Genomic DNA, 18,344 nt, shown 5'->3' with positions numbered 1-18,344 from the left:
GTGCAAAAATATACCTTAAGTGACGACCAGCTGTCACATTTCAGTTTTTGAAAATTATTTTTTTCGCTGTTTTTTTTTTTTTTAATTTTTTAAGAAAATAAAAAAATGAGATTATTTCCAAAAATAATCTGTGTGGACTCCAGTTAGCGATTTGACGACAATTAAATTAAAAAAAAAAATTCTGTAGCCTGCTGATTTTTGGATTTTTTGTTGATTGTATTTCATTTGACAATGGTAAATCATCATAAAAGGTGTCAGGGGACCGCCACGTGAAGTCCAAAGGCAATTAGAACAGGTTCCGGTAGACCTACAGGCAGGGCTGCGGAGTCGGACTCGGCACTCGAGGAGTCGGTTTATTTTTGCTGGAGTCGGACTCGGGACTCGAGTAATACCTTGTAAAACTACCCGGGTCCCGAGTCCGACATGCGCATGCGCAGTACCGAATTTTAAAACTGATATGGCCGCCAAATGGAAATTGGGTGGAATATTATAAGGTGGAATATTTTCCAACCATGTATTGTGAGTGAATGAATTATACGACCCCCCTATAAGTGGACTGCTGAATATCCACGTTATTTTAGCTACTTAAATTGGTGAAATACAGGCTGTAGAGTCCGGCCGGACTCGGGACTCGACAAAATCGCACATTTGACCGGAGTTGGATTCGGGTTTATTTTTTTGGCCGGAGTCGGACTCGGGTTATTTTTAACTGACATCAATGTCCTGCTTCTAGGGCAAAGACAACTAAGGAAATGTTTTTTATTTCTACTAGAACTCGTTAATATGGCCATATTTAAATGTTCGATTTTAAGAAATTATATTCGTTTGTATATAAGCGAAGTAAGTGATATTCCGCGATTAGGTAAGAGTTCGTTCAGGTTGACCAGTCAAGCAAAGATTGTCGTATTTTGTTCGCACTTCAATCACACACCGCAAGTTTTAAAAAGAAACATGTCAACTAAAATTAACTTCTATCGACGAAGTTTGCCGGACAGCTGTGTTGCTTTCAATTCAGTGACAGGAAAGCAATATTTTAAGGTAAATTTTTGTTTTAAAAAACAGTGGTTCTCAACACCAGAAGCTACACTATTCATAACCGATCGCGGCCATCTTGATACTGATATTTTTTTCTTAAAATTTTTGTTATAAATATGTTTATTTTGCCTTTGTTTTTTTGTGCTGGAATTTGTGCTGTGTAGCTTCTGGTGTTCTCAACCGGGATGCCATTGTTTGGTTTTCTGGCTGCGTTTTTAAAGGTTTTTAACAAAGATTAAAGTTTGTAAATATACCTCCTTTTTTATAAGTATAAAGCTGAATGGGTTGTATAGTTGTTATTGGTATTTCGTATTTTTAATTTAACATAATTAATAAGTCTGATTTATATAATTTATAAAAACCAAACTGATTCATAAAAATCATAAAGTAGTCTGTACTTAAAAAATCATTTTATTTAAGTTGTATACAGACTATTAGGCATAGGACATTACTTTAGGCCAGGTATTTGGTTTGTTTACAGGATGCCCTTGATCATGGCTACATGGACTCCTACTTTAGTCTTGGTGCCCAGCTAAGGACTCAAGATGAGCCAACTTTCTGTGGTCTTACATCATTAGTAATGGTTTTAAATGCATTTGCTGTAGACCCAGGTGAATGGTGGTTTGTTTTACCTGTTTTGAAAAATTAGTGATTATGTAAAACAAAGGCCGCCCATCTACGTTTAATTATTTGAGAAAACTGTTTTTTTTTTAAGTGGAAGATTTTATGCAGTAGCACACATGATAAAATATAGAGAGAACTTTGCTGTATATCTAAAACTTTGAATCTGCTATTTTTAAAATAAACATTTTGTTTGGCTTTAAAGTTTTGTTTTCAGTTATCTACTAAGGTTTAAAGCAGTGATTCCCAAACTGTGTGCCTCAAGAGATTGTCAAGTGTGCCGCGAAACTTTTTGTAATTTTGGAAAAGTATTTGTATTACCAATAAGCATACAAGCAAGCATTTTAGACTCAAATACTCAATATTCATTACAAATTAATAGTTAAGGGTGACTGTAAAATTACTCTAATGTTGTTGTGTTAAAAGTGTGCCGCGAAATATTTACGATATTTTTAGTGTGCCGCGAGACAAAAAAGTTTGAAGCACTGGTTTAAAGGCATCTTTTGAAGATACTAGTATGTTAGAAATAATATAAATTTAAAATTGTGAGTTTGTTAAACTTTTTTTTTGTATAAAATTTCTTAGGTGTGGTTTGGAAAGGTGTTTGGAGATGGTACCATGAAGACATGCTGGAGTGCTGCACATCTTTAGAGGAAATCAAAGAAAAGGGTGTTACTCTTGAACAACTATCTTGTATTGCAACATGCAATCAACTCGAGTCCAAGATTGTATATGTCACAAATGGCAAAACAACGGAAGAATTTCGGTAAGAATTTAAATGTATAAAAGCTGTTGTTCCATCAGAAATTACAGGCTAAAACTACTGACCTTAAAGTTTAGCACTTAAATAAGCATCCACGTTATTTCTATCTTTATATATTTAGGCATGTTTTTTTCTGCAGGGATCATGTTAAAAACTGCTGCAAAGGAAATGAACATTCAGTTATTGTTTCTTTTGGAAGAAAAGTCCTCCAACAGACAGGAACAGGACATTTTGCCCCTATTGGTCAGTGAAACTATTTCATAATTTTTTTATGTATTCCTACAGAACTTTACAAACTTTTTATATGTGGCTATCCAAAATAAAACTATTTTGCCATAGGTGGATACAATTCTGTTGAAGACTCAGTTTTATTGCTGGAACCTGCCCGATTTAAATACCCTCCATTTTGGGTCTCTTTGCCGCTATTGTGGAAATCAATGAATACTTGTGATAAAGGTATAAGCAATATTTATGTTGATATACTCTTGTACATATTTGCTAAATTTATGGTGTTTGTTGTGATATCTGAACCTGTCAACATAATGAAGCTCCAAGCTTTGGACTGTACAAACCATAAGTTTGATAGGATATACAGGGGGTCATTGTAATTTTCTTGATTTGGGTGGCGCCAAACCCACATAGCATTTTATCGCTTCACATACTATACTTTTTAAAACACTATAGATACATTTTTTTGTTTACAAAACTCCTTCCCAATATTATTATAGAATGTACTGTTTAAGCTTGTATATTGGAGTAGTCAACTAGAAATAGACTGGGGTAGCCAACTAGAATGAGACCAAGTGCGTTATGTCCTTCTTAATCACTTGCTGTTTCCCCCTTCTCAATAGTGACAACATAGGCAAGTTGTAAAGTGACCACTATAGGACTTCGTAAAATATCCTATGAATTTAGAGCTTATCCTGGCAGAAATAGGTCTTATTCAGCGGATTAAGTTCCTATTCTGTAGTCGATGTTACTGCGTATTTGGTTTTAATATGTTGTTGCCTGTTGGTCTTAATACGATGGTATTATATATTATTATTGTTGCTTTTTAGATCTTATTGTGTGTTCCCAAATTATTATCTGCATATTCTAAAGACTCTTCAAAGACCATTTGTTTAGTGTGCAATTGACGAAACTTATTTTCCCCAACCGTAGCTTGCATTTTAGCTGACTTGGCTCACAGCTCAGCGCCGATGTTTCGATTAACATGGCATAGTAAAACCCAGGAAAAACAGTTTCGTATGGTATTGCAGGTGGCGAAAAACGTGCTTGTAATTTAGCGTGGTCCCGTACATGGCACAAGAAACTTCGCTGCTGATTATCGAATTTTAATTCTACCAAGATCAATCAGACATATTTCACGGCCTTGGTTTAGTTTGTTTGCCGGAAGTTTACGATTGCACAATTTCGCTGGCACTGCCACCTGGCAGGACTGTCGACGACTCACGTTTTCGCTTTGCGTAAATGTTTTCTTTTGCTAGACTACGCGTTAATTGGTTGTTTCTGATTATTTTTTTTCCTATTTATGACGTCATTACAAATACTATTTTTATGACGTCATACCCGTCACTATTTGATGAAGTCATTATATTTTAACGCCAGACGAAAATAGAATAATTCCCTAAGTTTAAAATTCGGGACCCACCCTTTTTGGATTTCTAAATAGGCCCCTGTGTGTTATGTATGACCTGCTATTTATCCAACTTTCTGTTGTTTAAAACAATTGCTTTACGTTTGAAATTTATGTTTCAATTTTTAGCTAATCATTCTGAAAATAAGGCAATAAACTCAGTTGAGGAGGGCTAAAATGTCATCGAATCAAACGAAAAAATGTCATCGAATCAAAATTTAAATAAATTTTCTAGGAATAATAACGTAAATACATAACAAAATCGTTCATTATTCTTATTCATTAGCTAAGTGGAGAAAAGGTGCAACATAATAACGCTGAATTAAGTATTAACAAATTGGTTGATTTTTTAACCATTTTGTGCTTGTGCATAAAGCAAACCTTATATCCAAAGAAAACAAGATATTATATTACCTTTTTGTTTTGTTTTTACTTATTTATTTTGGTCGTTTTGTTTTTTAAATATTAATATAATAATCTATATAATGTTTCTTAGACACTGGTCAAAGCAGAGGCTACATGCTACTCAAAAAATCTGGCTGTCAACCAACTGTACTTTTTAAGCTATCCAAGACCTTTAATGTCTTCCATTCTGTGAATTATGACATTAATAAAATGCTCACGCACATCTTGGAATTTCTCAAAGGAACGCCAGAGAAAAAAAACTGTCAATTAGAGAACATGAATGTAAGGGTAATTCGCAAGTTCATTCAAATATGAGGTAGTTGTTTTAAACTGATTATATGTCATTTTCATAATGTGCACTAAACAAATCAAACTATGTTTTATTCCTGTTTTTACCAGTTATTTGTGTTATAACTATGTATCGGGTAGCGCTTTTCCTGAAAGCAGTGTTTCTGCGCACCTAGAGCTATTTTAAAACGTTGCGGCGCACATTGCGAGCGCGAAATTTTTGAGGTGTACCTCTATTTCTTTTAAATTGCTTGCCATTTTTTGTTAGGCTTTATAGTTGCATATCTTTTAAAACAGGGGTCGGCAACCTTTTTCTAGTCGCGGGCCAAAACCAAACTCAGAAAGATCTCTGCGGGCCGCACAAAATGCTAACTAAGAATTGTGTTATTTTCATGTTAAAGAACTGTGAATCAGCCGGGCCTCGGATCGTAATAACATTTAAGAAGGCTGTAAAGTGCAAAGAGCGATAAAAATCGTTTGTTAGGTTTAAAATTCGAGTTCACACGTCATCCATACCACTAACCAAAAGTAAAAAAAAAAGTATGTAAAACGGACTCGTGTCTAAATTGTCAAAGAGGCGGCGGGCCGGATCCGGCCCGCGGGCCGTAGGTTGCCGACCCCTATTTTAAAAGATCCAGCATTAAGTCCAAAATAAAAACATAGTCAACTTCGTAATAAAAACCGGTTAGGACTAAGGCGTAAAAATGACGCAATCGAAATCAGACCTAAATGGCCAAAATTTAAGGCCAATACAACCTTTTGTCTAAGCGTAAACACCACCCATAGCCAACACCAACTCCCCGAATATTTTTAACCCTAGCCCAATTGCTAACACCACCAACTACCGCCTATAAGCCTAAACAGAGGCAAAAAATCCGGGGCCAAAACAGCGGCGCCCAAATGTCGACAGCAAACGGCCAATGCCAAACATGTGTCCCCCAATCATCCCATACCTTTTCGCTACAGTCCTGGGCGTAATTTTGTCTTATTCTGATTAATTTGGAGCTCAATTCGACATGTTTTAGGTCTTATCTAGAATCTAGATTATATTAGATTTTATTCTGTCGTGGTCATTAATGCGAATAGGGCGTTATTATGTCGGTGCCTCGGTGGTCTTAGTAATATGGTATTATGGAGAATATGACTTAGATATGGTTGCTTTGTAGGTATTGCTGTGTTTTCTACTTGAAAGTACTGTGGAATCAATGAACTAAGCCTAATAGAAAAGTAAAAATACATGTTTTATATATTAAACTATTTTTTCCTTTTGCTCGCGGCGCATCTGACAGCCTTCCATGGCGGCAGCGCACCTGTTGAGAAACGCTGCCTTAAAGTGTGTGCAACAAATAACAGTTATTAGTATAAATCCTAAATCATGAGCGCGTGTAAACATGACTGTTGCTTGAAACAACAGGTCTGGGTAAGGTATTTTGGGATGCGGCTATGAATTTCGCAGCAGTTTTTGATCAGGAGTGCAAATGGCAAAAAACACTTATTTCTGGCTAATATACAGCATGTTTACTTGCAGGTTTTATGTGAGAAGGTGCTGCAGATATCACAAGAAGTAGAAACAGCCTCAAAAACGTTTCTTTTCACTCGACTTTCCGCCGAAAAATTGGGGGTATTATCACCGGAGCACCAAAAGGCGATCCATGCCATTGTAATGGAAATTGAGAGTTCGGTATTGTACAGGACGATCCGCCAAACGTTATCAAGTCAAGACTATTGCAAGCAGGTTCTATTCCCCCCTGACGAAGGTAATTGTAGCGAAAAAAAGCGAAAAAAGCGAAAAAAAAGCAACTCCTTTGTATAGCACAGCATTTGCGGCCGCCTCCATATTTAACAACTATTTTTGAGACATGCTAGATTTATAGCCCTTTATGATTAGTGGGCATGGAATCTAAAAAGTCGCTTATAAAGGTAACGTGCAATACACTATATTTTCTTGGTGTACAATCTTTGAAATAAATACTAAAGCCAAATAGGTCGGGCAAATAAACATCATCTTGAAAAATATGTTTTGATCCGCACTTGTATTACCATCAGTTAAAACATATTGGGCTTTGAAATTCAGTTTTAAGCTATATTACAGATCCTTAGTTCCTTACATAGTGTACCTAATTTTAACTTTAACTAAAAAACTGTCAATTCAAGTTTAATTTGTTTCCTAATTGTGTTCTATTGTTTTACTTTACCTTATCCAACTTTCGTATTTTAGTAAAAAAAGGATTTTTGCCATGCAAAAGTTGCACAGTACAAATTCGTTGAGATTCAACTATTAATCTTCCTAATCTCAATTTTGTGACAATCATTTTCCCATTTTGTAGTTTATTGTGAATTTCAATTGGTTAGATTAAACTTTGTTTTAACCTTGGTAAATGTACAAAATAAGAGTTATTCAAAACGTGCATAACAATGTTATCCATGGTCTTTCATTTCCTTCTTCGTCTAACTGTAACCTCCAACCATTATTCGCCCAAGTTTCGCAAAGTTTTTTCATTACTATAAATGTTTGTCTAATATGCAAAGGCTAAAACAACTTAAATATTGATATGTGACTCACAGAATGGTAATCAAAATGCTGGAATTGCGGTTGCTTAACGAAAACTGCCCACCGGACATATCGGTTCAAAGCTACTAACTTATTATTGCTCCTTAAACCTGTAGTTACATTAATGATAACTGACTTCCAAACATCTAGTTCTGCATCTGTAGAAACGAATTATGATCATATCGGGACTGGCGATATGGTACGGCACTACTAAACTTGAATATATGTTTAATAGACATTTCGACTAGTGCATGCTGCGTAAAAGATCCGTGCGTTCTTTGCCTTCCTCACTACATGACGGTGCTCTTTCTGGTGCTGGACATTTTCGCCGAAAGGACAACGCAAAGCGGAGTGTCGAGCGGGGTGTCTTATCAAGAAGATGACAGTGACAAAGTAACCTACTTCTCGACGATTCGCGATTTGGCGCGAAGAACGGGCGACGAAAAAGGTGACAGTGAGTCTCACGGCAAGGTCTTGTTGGACAACGAAGTCAGGCAGTTGCAGCAGCAGTTTCTTACAGTGCTGAAGAGTGGCGCCGTCGACATGATCAACATATGCTGCCAAGGCAAGTGCAATCAGTGAAGCGGTACCTATGGCGTGTTTAGTCACTGATCATATTCACAAAAATTCATAAACTGTATTTTTTCTGTGATTTTAAACCTTTATTACTTTTGTAAACACGAACCTAGTTCGTCCTACCGCTGTTCGTTTTATTTAGGTTTTACCGCCGCTTTTTACACTGTTACAAATTTACAATTCGTATGCTAATCGTATTTTTATTGTGCTTTGTCCAGTTATTTGCTTTTCTTTACACTGTTAAGGATATCTACGGACAACAGGTTGCACGCCCTGCTATATGGGTAGTGGGTTTTCTTCAAAGTAAAATATCGCTAATATTTCAATTAAAATGTGCGTAGTGTATTCGGTAATTTAATCTGATATATTTTTATATATGTCACTTCTGCTTTGAGCTGTTCTATATCTATATCTCTTGTTATCTAAATGCTAAGCAATGCAAATCCAATATAAATCGATTGTGATGTCAACATGATTTCCAAAAGTAAGGCCTATTGGTGGAAGTAAAGTTCCATTCTTAAAAAAATATACACAGAAGAGAATCGCGTAAAGTGTTATAACGTGGAAAATTATTCTACGACCTAAATAATTGAAAAATGTTAATTTCATTTTTTGTAATATACGAGTTTGTTTTTTAAGCATCAGATAAATGCTTGTCTCCGCAAAATGAAAAATTGTTACCACGCACAGTTTGTTAGAAGTACGTATGTAAACGTATCAAAATAGAAAGGCAGGTTAAATCATTGGTTTAGGATAAAAGATCGCAGACGGCGTGCCGCCAGTTTTAGCGTGTGCTATGTTGTCCGGGCGAGTGCTGATTGCTGGACGCTCGCATGCTCTGTGCAAGCACATTGCAATTCAATATCAAACCCTTGTCAAAATTTGACTGAAATATAGCGTTATTTCAAGAATATGCAAACCGTTTTTGTGTGATCAATACGAATATTAATAAAATTGAAAGTGTTGTAATTTGTTTTGCCAATTTGCACAAGCACTTTTTTGCTGTATAAAACTCTGTTTCACTTCTACCTTTGCATCCAGGTTTTAACAAGAACAACATGTTTCGGGTCGCTTGATTCATGACGTCGTCTCTAAAACTGTTCATGCCTTGCCAAGACAAAAATATTTTTTTTCTTTAGAGTTTCTTTGGATTCGGTCCGCCACAACGTTTTCTGCTTCTTAAATTGCCCGCTTTGAAAAATAATAATTGCCCAAATGGTCTACTAATGCAGTGGTCGACAACCGCCGGTCCGCGAGGAGTTCGTTACCGGTCCGCAGCAGGGTTGCAAAAAAAATAATTACTCAAAAGCGTTCGTAAAATGACAGATAAAAGCAAAAAACAATTTAAGTATTTTTACATTCAAAACATATTAACTCTAAATCACAATTAGTGTCAAACACTAATATAATTCAAACTAAAATAATCTGCTGTGGCTATATTAGTTACATAGCACGTTCACAACATCCAAAATGATTTTTTGTATCGTAAAATCTAACTCCTAGAACAGGGGTGGGCAATTATTTTTAACCGCGGGCCACATGAGAAATTTAAAATGTTGTCGCGGGCCGGGTCAAAAAAGAGGATGTCAAATGCACGTAATATGACGTCATACTACAACGCTAAAAAAATAAATAAGCTAACGAACTTGTTATTACGTTAGGAGTTGTGCGCAAATGTGCAATTTACGTCGAATTTAAAACAAAGGAAAAAATGTGACTATAGACTATTTCAGTGTTTCTTAACCTTTTTTACTTGGGGCGCACCTAGAGACATATGCAAATAGGGCGGCCCACCTTGCGAGCGAAGTGAGCGCGAATTTTTTTAGCTGTACCGGTATTTCTCTTAAATTGCCTGCATTTTTTTGTTATATAGGTTTTATATCTTTAAACAAAGGGACTCCAGCCTTTAAGACTAAAAACCTTATTTTGTCCATTTAAGTCTTGTTCCGATAAATTTTGAACTTATTTCGTGTTTAGGTCTTATTTAGACTATTTTAGATCTTATTCTGTCGTGGTTATTACTTCGAGTACCGGTATGGCGTTATTATGTCGGTGGTTTCGATAGGTCTACTATGGTAGCCTATTAATAGATAAATTACGGATTTAGATAGTGTTGCTTTGTAGGTCTTATTGCGTTTTCTACTTAAATGGCTTGTGGAATCAATGAGCTAAGCTTAATAGGAAAGTAAAAAATATATGTTTTATATAATAGTATAATAGGACCTACATTATTTATTCATTTTGCTCGCGGCGCACCTCGCAGCCTTCTGCGCCACGGCGCACCGGTTAAGAAACGCTGGGCCATTTGTTTTAAAACGAAAATTTTAATTTAGACACTGAGGGGAACATCAAGCATTGAGCACAGATAAAAAAATGTAGATTGCTTGATATATTGACCTTTATCAAGTTGTGGGTCCAGTTGACTAAAAATTAGGGTTAAATACGTAAAAAACAAAAAACTTACAATGTTTTTTTTTCTTATGTATTTTAAGAAAACTAAGCCGCGGGCCGGATTAAATTGCCTGGAGGGCCGGATCCGGCCCTCGGGCCGTATGTTGCCCAGGTCTGTCCTAGAAGTATACAATATCGAAAAATGGACAAAATATCATGTGTTTTATGTTAACGTGTTCTCACACTAAAGTCCAATGGAATAAAATCATTCAAACAATCTTTATGAACAAAGTTCCACAACAAAATGTTTTATTAGTTTGTTGTTCGGGCAGGAAAGTTTTCTGAAGAAACGTATGCGTTTAAATTAGTTTAAGCAAGCCTCTATAAAAATGACAGAAAAGGGCCAAAAAGCTGAATAAATATTTGGCGTCAACCACTTTGAAAAATACCACATCTTTGAAATTTGGTGTCAAGAAAGCCATTAGTACAAGCCTTGTTCGAACTCCATACTTTGAGGTGTTGGTCTGTGGTTCATACTTTTTCATATTGCTAGTATTTTACGTTTTTGTATGACGTAACTATATGTGTTGTCTTATTAGAACAAACATATTTTGATCACAAATCTGTTGTTATTATATTAGTTACTGACAGCATTTACCTTGCATGGTTATTGTTATTTTTTTAGTGATATTTAGATGTTTTAAGCAGTTTGTCTTTAACTAGTGTGTGTCTATTTTCTACATAGAGCCATTGTTTGTCACACCGTATCAGGTTAATGTTAGTTTTGTTATTACGATTTACATGTTTAGGCAGTTTTTTAGTAGTTGTGTGTGTGTTTTTCACCACAGGGCGTTGCTTCTCAAACCGTACATATGCCTAATAAAGATTTGGTTGAAGACAGAGGTGTTTTCAAATATTTTTAAAAGCGGGCTGCATGTGAAATAAAAAATGTCGTGTGGGAACTGTCACTGCGAAAGAATAACTGGTAATATAATCAGGTGGCACTGTATAAAGACAAATTGTATTAGATTCTCGACAAGCTTTCGCACAACCGTGCTTCATCAGGTCAAAGTGTAAATGAAAACAATTAAAATGCACGTTAAAGCACCAGCGCAAGTAAAAGGCGATAAGAATGGTGACGTCTAAGATATCCACAGGCACATGCTCGCAAAAGCGTGTTACTGACGCAAAAACAATTATGCCACAAGGCCTGCGCTTCAAGGTACGCTGGGTGTGGTACAGCCTGCTATGAGGTGTAGTGTGACTTAAAGCCCAAATCTCGATTGAGCCCGACATTGATGGCATCGAACTGTTTAATTATGTTTTGTTCGACTGTGAGCCTTGCTTGGGTGCCGCCCCTTACTTTTTTGATCCCCGAAACTCTTAGATCTTTTATACTGTGTGATCCTTGGTTGAAATGTTCGCCAACAGGTTTCTCCATATGTCCATGCCTTATGTCACTTTTATGTCCATTCATGCGCTTTCTGATGGTTTGTCCAGTTTCTCCAATGTAGATGGGTTGGGGACATTTTACGCATGTGATTGCGTAAACCGCATTGGTGGTATCGCAGTTATAATTACCGCCGACTTCAACGCTGCTGCCGTTCGGTCCTTCAATGATGTGTGGGTAATATAATACATCTGAAAACGGACCTTAGGGACGAAATTGGCCAATTACCTTAAAAAAAGAGGAAAACTTCTTTTCATCGCCAATACAATTAGTCGTACTTAATGTACGGATTTATTTCAACGTGTGCTTCAGAAGCACCTAGCTAGTCCGCTCAGTCTAATTTGTAACATCAAGTTATCAAACGATGCAATGAAGCCTTCAAAACTACTTCGGCACTTGAATACTAAACATCCCGAATTAAAAGATAAACCTGAGTTTTTTTTAAGAAAACGTGGTTACGAAGGAGAAAAGCGGTTATTGAAGACTGTTTTATCAATAAATACAAACGTACTACGAGCATCGTATTTGGTATCTCATCGCATCGCTAAGACCAATAAACCATTTACAATTGGAGAAAAATTAGTTCTACCTGCGTGTATTGATATTTGCCATGAAGTTTCAGAAAACTCAGCAGCTGAAAAGACTGTTGCGAGACGAATTGAGAATATAGCAGAAGACATTGAAACTCAACTATTAGAGAGAATTGTAAAGTTCGATTCAGTGTGATGAGTCCACAGATATTGAAAACAAAGCTGTGTTGCTAGTATTTGTTCGTTATCTTTATGAAGAGGATATTCATGAGGACATTTTATGTGTACTGTTATTGCAAAAAAACACAAAGGCTTCCAAAATATTTAAATCCCTGAATGATTATTTCGCAGAAAAACTGAACTGGTCTTTTTGTGTCGGTGTATGCACGGATGGGGCTGCAGCCCCATGATTGGTCGTTTTTCTGGTTTGACAGTTCGGATAAAGGAGGCCACACCAGAGTGCGAGGCGACTCATTGTCGTATTCACAGAGAAATGCTGGCTAGCCGAAAGTTATCACCTGAGCTTCATAGCGTATTTGATGATGTAGTTAAAATGACCAACCTCATCAAAGCACATGCTCTTAACACCCGGCTGTTTGAGCATCTGTGTGAGGACATGGATGCTCCACACAAACGCCTTCTTTTGCATACAGAAGTAAGGTGGCTCTCACGGGGGAAATGATTAAACAGAGTGTTTGAACTGCGTGAACCACTGCAAAGATTTCTATTAGAGAAACATTTCGATCTTGGTAAAGAATTTATAGATGAAAAATGGGTTCTAAAACTTGCCTACTTGTGCGACATATTTAATCTGCTAAATGAACTAAATCTTTCACTTCAAGACAAAATGACAACTGTATTCAAGTTGGCAGATAAAGTGGCTGCATTTAAAGACAAACTTAAATTATGGGAGAAACGTGTTCACAAGGAAGTTTTTGACATGTTTCAAACATTAGCAGAGAGATTGAAAGAAAACGAACCTGTTCAAGCGTTCTCTGACCTTGTAAGCAGTCACTTGCGGGTTATATTAGAAGAGTTCAAACGATATTTTCCTAACGCTAAAGACCCTAGGACTGCAAATAAATGGATCCGTAATCTATTTATTTTTTAAACTGGTGAATCGACATTAACTCTGCGACAAGAGGACCAAGTGCTGGACATTGCAAATGATGATTACCTGAAATGCACTTTTCATGCAACTACTTTACCAATGTTTTGGACGAAGGTCTTGCCACAATACCCCGACCTTGCAATAAAAGCCTCAAAAACGTTGCTGCCATTTCCGACATCGTACTTATGCGAGTCTGGTTTTTCTGTGATGGCAGCAACAAAGACGAAACCGCGAAACAGACTAGACGTGAGGGACACATTGCGGGTTTCATTAAGTTCAATAACTCCTAGGTGGGAGCATCTCGCTGCCACAAAACAAGTTCAAAGTTCCCGTTGAAAAAAATGTTGTAATAAATTTCCTTCACTGAACATTTGTTGTTTTTTAAGGCCGGTCCGCGTTAAAATTTTAGTTTTAAACCGGTCCGCAGTGCAAAAAAGGTTGCCGACCCCTGTACTAATGCATATATTTATTAAGGAATTTTTTTGGTATCCATGTAATATAGGGAAATGGTTTTCTAGGAATTTTTTTAGACATCGCATTCATTTCAAAAAAGAAAATAATTGCATTACAGATGTTGGGAGTAGGCTGGTTTTTAACAATTTTGCATACAAAGCCAAAGTGGAATTATTATTCTCTGAGAACAAAAAGCTGTTTAAATCTGAGCTCTGGCAGAAAATATAAGGTATAACTTTAGCCTAACTGACTGTGACTGACGTACTGAGAGAAGGAGGATCCTCGAAAGGCTTATGTACGCGCCTACGCGTGTATTAAACGGAATTTGACCCACTTTTTTAACGGTTGCAAACGGGCTTCCGGCGCGTGAGATCATTCGCCCTAAATGATCTAAAAAAAAGTATGCTTAGGCTGACGACTTCGCCATCTTGCATTCCTCTGGGGATCGGCAGTCGCATGACAGCCTTTGCCGACCACCTTAAAATTGGAGACTGACTCTCAGAAAAAGTAAAACTGTTACGACAGCTTTCCATCTAAACCAGTGGTCGACAAACGCCGGTCCGCGAGGAGTTGGCTACCGGTCCGTAGCAGGGTTGTCAGATTAAAATTTTGTTTAAACACGAACAGTACGTAAAACCTCAAAAAGTATTTAAAACACATTTAACTTCGTTCTAATATAGCCTACTACTCCATGGTTGTTTGGTATGATAAAAAATCCAAATTAGTATTAAGCTCTCATGAGGTTCAAAACAACTTGTGTGTCCTGGCAGAGGCGCCCGCAGAAAATTTTCCAGGGGGGGGCAATCAGGGGAAATTCAAAAAGGGGGGTCCTGAATTTTCAACTTATGGAATTCCCCTATTTTTCGTCTGACTTACTGAATAATGACGTCATAAAACAGTGACAGTATGACGTCATAGAATGGTGATTGCAATACGTGATAAAAAAACTAATCAGAAACAGCCAAATACGTCCAGCAAAAGCGACTACGTGCGTTGTCGACAATCCTGTCAGGCGCCAGCTGCGAAACACGGTAACTTCAGGCAAAAAAAACAAACCAAGACCGTGAAATATATGTGATTAATTATGGTAGTATCACACATAATTCGACTATCAGCAGCGCAGTTTTCAGGTTCCATGAACGGAACGAGCGCTAAATTGCAAACACATATTTCACCACCTACAATACTGAACGAAGATCGTTTTTTTCCTGGTGTTAATATGCCACGATTATCGCAACATCTGCGCCGAGCTGTGTGCCAAGTCAGCTAAAATACAAGCTACGGTTGAGGGGAAATAAGTTGTGTCCATTGCACACTTAGCACGTGGTCTTAGAGTTATGCTTAAAGAGCATAATTTTACGTTAACCCTCATTACTTAAAAATGGAGACTTTGAAACGCGCACGACAGTCACCATTATACCTCCTTTTAAGAATCTGCTTCAGTTAAACAAATGTCGATGTTACACCAACATCGGATATTAGCGCAGAGACCGAACAGCGAGGAACATACTGCGTATAACTCGACGTATTTTAGCGAGAAACAAGAAAGAAGGTTTGACTTAGCGTTGTCAATTGTCGAATACATACTTGCTAATCAATCAACCTAAACAAATAACGAAAGAGAAAAACTTCCAGCGTTTACGGTCGACCAAACAAAAGACGAAAAACGGTGTTTTGCACTCGATTTTGGTTTGGCATCAGATTAAGACCCCAGGCTTGCCAACTGGTATATTTATATACCAAATTCTAGAAATCTGGTATATTTCAAACCTGTTTGGTATGCGATTTTTTCGTTTGGTATATTTTGGAAAACTGGTATATTCTTGGTATATTTTTGAAATTAAAAAAACTGTTTCTGAATTTCTACCACAGATTTACTTTACAATCTGGCAACCCTAACAGTAACAGTAGAGTGTAGGACTGAAGTTACTGAATAATAATGGCATCAAGGAAGTGAAAACCACGTTATGATGGTCAACGAAAATTTCGTTCAGGATGATACAAGGCTGCAACTCTACGTAATATGGCTGCAACTCTACGTAATATCTTGTGTGATGACATATGGTTGCTCCAGTGATCCAAGAATTTGAAAAGGTTAATGCATTCTTTCAAGCCTCTAAGGCTGACCCAGAGAAAATGGTTAGTGAGTTGGATGTGCATTACAAAACCCTGAAGCAAAGACTCTATGACACTCGGGGATATCAAAAAACAATTTCACTTATTGATTTTGGTTCAAGATTTCAGTCTGAATCGTTACGCTGCAAACGAGAGAATGCTGGAAACCCACAATTTGTAGTTTCGGTGGAGCTTCTACTTGAGCGATGCATGTAGTTTTTAATGGAATTGTTGATTCAAGTTGAGAAAAGGCTCCCTTCGTCTAAGCAAATTTTTCAAGGTCTCAGTAGCCTTCATCCAAATGTGGTTCTTTCACAGATGTCACGTTTGCCGTTTTCGCACCTTCCATTTCAGCACCTTCTATCACGTAACCCAGATCTTGAAAGCCAGTACAGAAAGTTAATTTGTCACTTATGGGAAGAAGAAAAGTCTGCTTTTCCTGACGGATTACCAAAAGAAACTGTTCCATTTTGGCTTGGTATCCGAAACTATGAAACTGTTGATAGTTGTAAACCCTGCAAGGAGTTAGCACATTATGCTCTTGCTTGTTTGGCTACTCCAGTCAGTAACGCTATTGTTGAGAGAATGTTTAGCCACGTCACTTGTGTAAAAACTAAATTCCGAAATAGGCTTAAACTTCCAATGCTAGAAGCAATTCTGAGAGTAAGGCATTGTTTAATTATGAAAGGAGAATGCTGTAGGAAATTTGATGTTACCCAACGAATGTTCGAAAACTCTAATTAACATAATATGTATGATCTAGAAAATGAGGATGGAATTGAGTTTGAATTACTTGACTAAAGTTTTCCATTCATATCAATGCATCGTTTTATTTTTCAAGGTTAGAACATTTATTTTTCAAGGTTCTTGATGAAAAAAAAAGGTTTGGTATATATTGGTATATTTTAATTCAAAGTTTGGTATATTGTTGCCTTTACTATCTGGCAACCCTGGCGTGACCCAATTACTTGAAAAGCAGGCCGCTTCGAACAGTTTGTTAAACCATGACAAAAACGAACAAAAAACGATAATATCACTTACAAAAAGAGGGTAAGAACTCCCGCCCCCCTGGATACGCCACTGGGTGCAATGGATATTGTATAATATTTTTAATCTTTATATACCTATTACACTTATAAATAATACTAATAATCGCATTTTGAAATTCCAGGGGGGGCACATTGATGTTTTTCGCCTATTTGAATTTTAATTGTTAATGAATTTCAATGTTCACGTGAGTTGTAACAAAAGCAAGAAACAAAAAAAACAGGAAAAAATTCTCTCTGCGCAGCTAAAAAGTAGTTTTTTCCCCGCAATCATCTCGATCTAAATAAGTTTCCACAGCTGAAAAAATTTGTTACTTCAAACATTGCATTATTCGGTATACCATATTTTCCGTTGATTCGCAATAAACTAAAAACGAAACGGTTTTCTTTTTGTGGTAGTCCTTAAAACGGGTAGTCGACGAAATATGCAAGTGGCCCGTGGTCTAATTCAAATACACATATTTGGCCCGGCAGTATAAAAGGTTGCACACCCCTGTTATATGTCATACAAAAAGTGTGACTTCTTTTGAAAGAATGCTTTAAATATCCGTATTTTGACAAGCTGGTAAGAATATAGGAATTGGCAATAATGGTATACAAGTGTAATTTAAGAAAAAAACGTGAAAGCCTAAAAGTTTTATTGAAATGAGCCGCGGTCTGCGGCTTAAACTAAATTGTTTGGCTGGCCGGATGCCGCCCGCTGGTGTCAGTAAGTTCAATAATTCCTAGATGGGAGAACCTCTTTGCGGCAAAACAAGCATAACGTTCGCATTGAAAGTTGCAATAAATTTCCTTTCCTGAACATTTGTTGTTTTTTAAGGCCGGTCGGCGACAAAATTTTAGTTTTAAACCGGTCCGCAGTGCAAAAAAGGTTGCCGACCCCTGATCAACAGGGACCCAAGGCGTGAACTTGATGTTCATCTTGGCGGTGGAATTCTGCACTTTTTTAACGAGCCAATATATCTATGGGTACCTTTGGACAGGACAAGACCCTTGACTAACCGTAGGCTACCAACGCGGCCCACAGTTAGGGTTTGCCCAATACTAAGAACACCGTACGACCAAACAATAAACTGGCTGGCCAACATCGGCACCAAAAGCTAGACCAAAATACTGTAAAATCTTGGCTGGTTTAACTTACTTTCCTTAATTTTAAAACTGTTTTAAAAACCTATGTTACGTTGGACCACAGGAAGTCTTGCAATCCATCATACACCATTGAAAAATTGCTGGCAGTTTTATGTCCATTCTCTTCCATTCGCAATGTATAAATTAAAAATCAAATTTCGCTGCCGTTCCAATAAAACTCGCTACAAAAATGATTTCTTTTAAAACACCTACACCTAAGAGAAACAAAACTTGTAGACCACCAA

At 37.1% G+C, this 18,344-nt stretch overlaps 1 protein-coding gene across 1 annotated transcript; it reads left to right on the top strand.

Moving 5' to 3' along the window:
- Positions 1-937: 937 nt before the first annotated feature.
- On the top strand, positions 938-8,836 carry LOC146164512 (glutathione gamma-glutamylcysteinyltransferase-like). The gene is made up of 8 exons (XM_083382226.1): positions 938-1,038; positions 1,517-1,646; positions 2,242-2,422; positions 2,559-2,662; positions 2,759-2,875; positions 4,552-4,742; positions 6,277-6,505; positions 7,535-8,836. Exons 1-8 carry the CDS (start codon positions 952-954, stop codon positions 7,879-7,881), a joined length of 1,386 nt encoding a protein of 461 aa, XP_083238352.1. The 5' UTR covers positions 938-951; the 3' UTR covers positions 7,882-8,836.
- The last annotated feature ends 9,508 nt before the right edge of the window (positions 8,837-18,344 follow it).

The sequence above is a fragment of the Ascidiella aspersa genome, chromosome 2 (assembly GCF_963924565.1).
Source record: "Ascidiella aspersa chromosome 2, kaAscAspe10.2, whole genome shotgun sequence".
NCBI classification, from domain to species: Eukaryota; Metazoa; Chordata; class Ascidiacea; order Phlebobranchia; family Ascidiidae; genus Ascidiella; species Ascidiella aspersa.
This window is presented reverse-complemented; position numbering and strand designations above follow the sequence as displayed.

What these genes read in the sequence shown, in the direction of transcription:
- LOC146164512 (XM_083382226.1), top strand. Translation starts at nt 952, where the DNA reads ATGTCAACTAAAATTAACTTCTATCGACGAAGTTTGCCGGACAGCTGT. An exon ending in AGGACATTTTGCCCCTATTG is followed by an intron (nt 2,663 to 2,758) that starts GTCAGTGAAACT and finishes ATTTTGCCATAG; the next exon opens with GTGGATACAATTCTGTTGAA. An exon ending in TCTATTCCCCCCTGACGAAG is followed by an intron (nt 6,506 to 7,534) that starts GTAATTGTAGCG and finishes TATGTTTAATAG; the next exon opens with ACATTTCGACTAGTGCATGC.